Here is a 6,846-nt window from a genome sequence, read left to right as displayed (position 1 = left end):
AATTTTTAATAGTAGAAATGAATGAAAATTTTAACAAAATAATAATTTTTTGAATAGAGGAGGCAAAATGCAATTTCATTCTTAGTACAAAGGTCTCCATGGTACTTTTTACAAACATATATATGTGTAAATATGTCTATATGCTGAAATTGGCATATAATATATATATATATGTGTGTAGTGAATAAGGCCTCCTTTGGATGGGCGGTGATTATGGTGCTGTGAAATCTTTTATCTCATAGCTACAGTATTTAATCTTAAAATTATACATGAACTTTGATTTAATGTGCAATTTTATGCAATGAACCTATCATTCTTCCTAAATAACCCAATTTTGATTTCACAAAAATATGTGTGTGTATGCTAAAATTTGCATATATATATATACATATATATATATTTGTATCACATGGAAGTTTAAGATATGTACATATTGTAATGAGAAAAAGAAAACCATGAAATGATTTGGAAACTGAAGTTGAAGGGTGAGAAACTGTGAAGTATATGTTTTTTGTATTGGAATATAAATATAGAAATTTATAAAGTACTATAAGTAACAATATAATAAAACTCCAACTTGTCTGGTATAAGAGTCTGAGTGCAGCCATAGATGTCAGTGGTCCTTCGATTCTACTCAGATTTAGATGCTTTAAAGAACCCTAACTATGTTTGGTCCCTCCTATTCAAAACCCTAGCTCTATACTTATCTCTAAATGTAACCAAATACATCACACTCATCAAAGATAAATTTCCCCCTTACATATCAACCCTAATTCCCTTCCCAATTAGCTCACTTTAAAGGAGTTAATAAAAAGGGATTCAAGTTAAAGACCTCTAAACAGAAGAAGTATCACCAAGGTTTTTATGTTAGAAATTAAATTGCATTTTGGCCCTTTTACTAAAAATATAAATAAATTAGTCACTGTAAATTAGATTAATTAAAGAGCAAATTGGTTCTTTCTGTTACAAATTCCATCCCTTTATACTGTTAAAAATTGGCATGGTTGACAAAATAACCAGATAGTGACTTGTGGTGGGTCATGTATACTTCATGCCAACGTACAAGAACTAACTTTTAGCTGTAGAAATGGATGAAATTTTTAACAAAATGACTAGTTTACTCTTTAATCTAACATCCAAAGGCTAATTTACTCATTTTTGGGTAAAGAGATCAAAATGTAATCCAACTCCCAATACAAGACTCTCTGTGATACTTTTACCAACATTAAACCTCTTGTTTTGACTTTTATTGTTGAATTAAAGTTAAAAACTTTTTATTTTGATATTTATTTATTGATTGATTTTCAGTTTCAACTCATCTATCAAGCTAGCATGCATTGTATAATAAAGCTATTTGTAGGTGCCAATAAAGCATAAGCCTTCCTTTTTTTTTTCTCTAGTATACATTAAATGGTCCCCAATATATATGTGTATGAACTTTTAACCTTCTACTTTGTTTGCTATTCAAAGCATGAATTACCAATAATTAAACTGGTGATTGTTCAGTGTGTGGTGTATATGAACAAGTTGATGAAGATTTAAATGTTGATTATATATTCTTCCGAAAAAATCGACATGCCGACGCGTGTGGGTCGCCACTTGGGCCGCCGATTCCCCTTATCTTTCCCTTTCTCCATTACCAAGCAACAAAGTTTTGCAGTGAAAGAAAAAATTCCAGCATCTTTTGTTTCTTTCCTACAGCTTTGAATTTTCTTTTGCTAGCTAGGTTTATATAATATTCTTAACAAACCTTTAAGCCCTTTCCGTATAGTTTAATTATAACCCTTCATGAAAACACCTAAAAGAAGCTTTGTCAATCAAATACCAATTTGATCACTCATCTTCTTCAAGATCTGCATCAATTATGTAAGCTCATCAATCGGGTTTTTAGAATATGACATATGTATGCATGTATGTATGTATGTATGTGTGTATGTATGTATGTATGTATGTATGCTTAGAGAAAAACCTAATATCTTGAAATTTTGCATATATGTGACCTAAGGGTATTTTCATAAACCCTTATTTGAACCTTGAAGCTATATTACTGTCTAATATTCACAGGTTAATTCATTGCTTCTTTCAGTTGATACAAATGATGAGAGGAGTAAGATGATTTCAAGTTCAAGAGAAAAGGGTTGTTTTGAAGCAAAGCAAGAAGGCGATGGGGGCAAGGTCTCGAGTTCGAGGCAGTGGCAGGGGTTTAGGAATCCGAGGATCGTCCGAGTGTCGAGATCTTTTGGTGGGAAAGATCGGCACAGCAAAGTTTGTACGATAAGGGGATTAAGGGACCGTCGGATTCGGCTATCGGTGCCAACCGCGATTCAATTATACGATCTACAAGATCGGCTCGGCCTTAATCAACCTAGTAAAGTAATCGATTGGTTACTTGAAGCAACTAAAGATGATGTGGATAAACTCCCACCACTTGAGTTTCATCATTCATTGATGCCAAACCCTTGTCAATCTTCTCCCTTTACTCCTTTAATGGATCCAAATTTGATGTTTATGAAAGATTATGAAGGAGAAACAAGTATGCAAGTTGAAAGAGAAATCACAGATATGAAGGGAAAATGGATCAAAGAGCAAGAAAAGTTAATTTTCCCAGTAACCAATCATGGTTCATCCTTACCAGGAGGATTCATGTTCAACACTGGGACTAATTCCATGCCTTTAAATACTTATAACCATCATTGGAACCCTTCTCAGTTTACAAACCATGGATTTCATCATCATCACCAACCTGAAAATTACTTCCATGGCGCCATTGCCAACACTTATCCGCCATTGCCGTCGTGCCCTCCACCGTCAACAACGCCTTCACATTTCCCGACGTTTCCTTGGTATGGGACAAACACAAATCAAGGTAATGAATCATTTCTCATTATTGAACTGAAAAAGTAAAAAAATTTCTCATTAAAACGTAAAATTTGATGCAGATGCTGCAGGTGATCAGGATAATTCAAAGCTTCAGTTTTTTACATAATTAACTGCAATATAGCAGGTAAGATGATGCATGTGTAGCTTCTAAATGCATATTTTTCTTCATAGACACAAGGGTTTTTTAAGTAGGTGTAGGTGAGTTTGTTTGTACTGTTTTTTTTTCTCTCCACTGTTATGTCAATGAATTTTGTGTTTTAATCAACATTTTATATTATAGTTTGCTATATATGTTTAAGATAGAATCGATATATAGTTTCATTTATATAGTTTTGTTTTGCCTGAATGACATGTTCATGTAACTGTATACTGTCATGACCATGAAAATTAGCAAACCTCTATATGAGTTAGTATTTGTTATAGTTCATTATTCTTGATAATTTTAATTTTTTTATATCTAATTGAGCTTTTTAAACTCTACTTATATGATGTACAATATTTTAGATCAATATGATAGAGATATCAAAATTTTTACATACATGACAAGTACCATTATATCAATAAATTCAATGATTAAATCATTCAAATATTAATCATACAAAAATATATAAAAAGCAGTTTTAGACCGATGTAAATAAATCATTTCTCATTTACAGAATCCATTTTCGTTAGGGTTATATAATAGATATAAATATACACTATTATAAAAATTTTCACTATATTTAGTATCACTTAATTTAATAATACCAATTCAATTAAAAATTTAAGTAAAAAATCAAATTATAAAATAAATACAATATGTTTATAAGGCTGTGTTGATAATTTGATTTTGTAGAAAATGAAAAATCACATCCTATAAGTAGTTATTCTAGTTTTTCTCCACTAATTTTTTATATTAATGTTCATGAATTTAATTTTGAATTTTTTATAAAAATTAAAATATAATTTTATCGTCGTAAATTTAAAAATTGACAATTTCTTCTACTAAATCATAATTTTATGATTTGGAGGAAAAATGTGCATAGCATGGGATAAGGGGCCAGAATCCTTACTTACCCTTTTGGTGCAGCCCCTCCATAGAATCATACATCATTAGAACATTCAGTACTGTCTCAACTTTTTCCTATTCTAATTATTTCATTTATTCTTTTATAAATATATAAATAATTAGTTATTCAATAATTTCACTCCAAAAAGTGAGTGATCAAAGGATTAGTGTGTATATGTCTATATATATACATAATTGACTGAATCATCGGTCGAAGATTTATGTTTAAATCTTTAGTAATTACTAATTAATTACATTTTATATTTTTAGTATTAAGCAATGTTCACAATCGAAGATAAATCTTTTTAAATGATCTTAAAATTTCATTTATTATAAGTCAATTAATAGGTTTAAATCTTAAACGTCACATATACACCTCAATTGAGTAAGAAGTTTTAAATTTCTTATTCTCTTGGATAAAATATATATTGTTTTTCTTCCATCCATTACAAATTAAAGAATATTTTTGATGAATTGAAATCAATGGGTACACAGTCACACTATGAATGTCAAAATTGAATAAATCCATGAAGTGATCTAGGATAAATTCAACTTGGGTCATTTTTGATGTGTTCTTAGTCCAAACTATCACATCTATGATCTATTTTTGGGAGTCTATCCAGCTCGATAGCTAAGACAAATGACCTCTAACATGAATCATTTGCTCAACTTGATTCCCTACTAATACATGTTATCTTCTTGTGATATAATTTAACTATATAATGCAACTTAATATTAATTAAACCTTAGGTAATTAATGAGCCCATTTTTATTTATTCATTTTGTTTTACTTGCAAAAATCATTGAAGACAAACATACAAAGAATATTGAATAATAATGTGACAATTTTTTATTTATGCAGTCAATTAAAAAAATTACAAGTAGACTATGACAAAATCATTGCACTAAGGACACAAACCACAGCAAAACTTGCAACTAGTGAAACTTTGGCTTAATGGTGAGGCTAAAACCTTGGAAACTTTAAGATGGCAAATTTAAGTCCTGCTCTAGGTAAAACATTTGTGGATTCTCAATCCATATTTATTCTAGTTTATATCTCAACATATATTTGTTGTTTTTACCTTCCAACTTTTGAATTTTTTTCGTTTTTCATTTTAATTTTTAAAAAACAATTTTCATTTTCTATTTTTGAAAATTATAAAATACAGAAATTTGTTTTCAAAAATGAAAATAATCATTTGATATCTATTTTTCAAAATAGAAATGAAAAAAATAATTAAATTAAAATATAATTTATTAAACTTTTATTACAACAGTAAAATCAAATAAAGAAAAGTCAAATATTTATTTTTTAAAAATCACTGTGCTTCACTATAACCAAGGTAAATTTAATGCATAAAAAACCTTAAAAATAAAAGGTTGCTTCTAAAAATATTCGAATCAAGGTAAATTTAATACATAAAATGAAATTTAAGAAAAAACTTTGTTTTCAACTTTTTCTATTTTTCTAAAACATTTTTATGGAAAACAACGAAACAGGGTTTTTTTATTATTATTCTCTAATTTTCACTCCAAAATTATTTTCAAAATTTTTAACCAAATATATTTTCTTCACTATTTTCTATTTTTCAAAAAAATAGAATGAAAACAATCCTTATTTTCTGAAATCCAACGCATTCTTAATTTCTCTATTTATCTTTTTTTAATTAAAATTCAATTATAATGTAATCTCACACATTCAAATTTAATGGGAATTAATAATGTCATCAATTACTTTGTCACAAAAATATATTATCAATTAGACTTTAATTTTTAAATCACACAAAAACTCTTATTATTATCCGACCTTCATCATCTTAATATTGCGATATCTTATTCATCTTAATGCTACATTTTCATAAACTAGGACAAACTGATTTAGTGGAAGAACTATAAATAAATTCAGGGGTCAATATAATCATTTCACCATTAAAAAGAATAAAATAAATTCAAATTTCAATAGAGTTAGTATTTACAAATTTTCTTTTTTAAAAAAAACACCATTTACTATTAACACGGTTAATATTTTGAAAATTTTTATGATTTTGCAAATGAAAAAGATATATTTTATTTCATTTTTAACAATAAATGTTACTTTCATTACAATTTGGGCTTATTTTATTCTTTTGACGGGAATTAAATTGAAGCATGTAATAGTAAAAGAACTAATTTGACTTAGTCCCTATAATAGAGGGAGTTGGAAAGCAATTTCACTATTCTATAAAAGGGAGCATGCGGATGGATGCAGGATTGCACGCGGAGGCGGAGCGGCTGGGGCATGAGCTTAACTTATTATGTTATGTTAACATCAACAACCTGCCATTTTCATCTAGTGTCATTTTCTCAACAATAATTTTATTTCCATGCATTATTATAATTTTTTTTTAAAAGGTGGAGTGTAGGACAAAAGATATAAATGTCTACAGTTCTAAATGGTTGCAGATGAGAAAGACTGGAAAGGAACAGTGTGACACAAGATCCAAGAAAAGCCTTACTAAAAGGACTGTTGCAAGTTGCCCCCTTGGGATCTCTCTTCTTTTGCTTATTAAAATATGGACACGTGTATACAAGGACCAAGTTTGAAAATTATTAGATGAATCAATAATCATGAGAAAAATAAACAAAAGTGACATTTTTTTTAATGAGATCCCTTTTTATCGTGGTACTAACCCTCTCTTGTAATTGAAACAAAATGCCTTTGTTTTTCTTTTAATAATTAAATTAAATTTTATTATTAAGGAGTAATAAAACCTTTTTTTTTGTTAATTTTTTTAATCCTTATCGATTGTATTGCAACAACAAAAATGTTATGATCAATGTGCACCAAGAGAACGGTACATCGATGCTTTTAAAAAATTAAAACATGAAGCTCCAAAAACATTATACAAGTGATTTAGAGTGATTAGCCCTAATTACTT

At 28.7% G+C, this 6,846-nt stretch overlaps 1 protein-coding gene across 3 annotated transcripts; it reads left to right on the top strand.

Annotated features, from left to right (window-relative positions):
• The first annotated feature begins 1,317 nt into the window (after positions 1-1,317).
• LOC107953484 (transcription factor TCP5) lies at positions 1,318-6,570 on the top strand. Of its 3 annotated transcripts, none has more exons than XM_041097343.1 (4): positions 1,436-1,866; positions 2,087-2,866; positions 2,940-3,004; positions 6,371-6,570. In XM_041097343.1, exons 2-3 carry the CDS (start codon positions 2,113-2,115, stop codon positions 2,984-2,986), a joined length of 801 nt encoding a protein of 266 aa, XP_040953277.1. In that variant the 5' UTR covers positions 1,436-1,866; positions 2,087-2,112; the 3' UTR covers positions 2,987-3,004; positions 6,371-6,570. The 3 variants fall into 3 exon arrangements, with proteins under 3 accessions (XP_016744293.1, XP_040953277.1, XP_040953278.1); XM_041097344.1 differs by having other exon boundaries at positions 6,120-6,570; XM_016888804.2 differs by lacking the exon at positions 6,371-6,570 and having other exon boundaries at positions 1,318-1,866; positions 2,940-3,205.
• The last annotated feature ends 276 nt before the right edge of the window (positions 6,571-6,846 follow it).

Source organism: Gossypium hirsutum, chromosome D07, assembly GCF_007990345.1.
Source record: "Gossypium hirsutum isolate 1008001.06 chromosome D07, Gossypium_hirsutum_v2.1, whole genome shotgun sequence".
Taxonomy (NCBI): Eukaryota; Viridiplantae; Streptophyta; class Magnoliopsida; order Malvales; family Malvaceae; genus Gossypium; species Gossypium hirsutum.
This window is presented reverse-complemented; position numbering and strand designations above follow the sequence as displayed.

Bases quoted from the DNA above. Each gene is read 5' to 3' on its own strand.
- LOC107953484 (XM_041097343.1), top strand. From the start codon at position 2,113: ATGATTTCAAGTTCAAGAGAAAAGGGTTGTTTTGAAGCAAAGCAAGAA. The intron at 2,867-2,939 runs GTAATGAATCAT...AATTTGATGCAG, and splicing joins TGGGACAAACACAAATCAAG to ATGCTGCAGGTGATCAGGAT.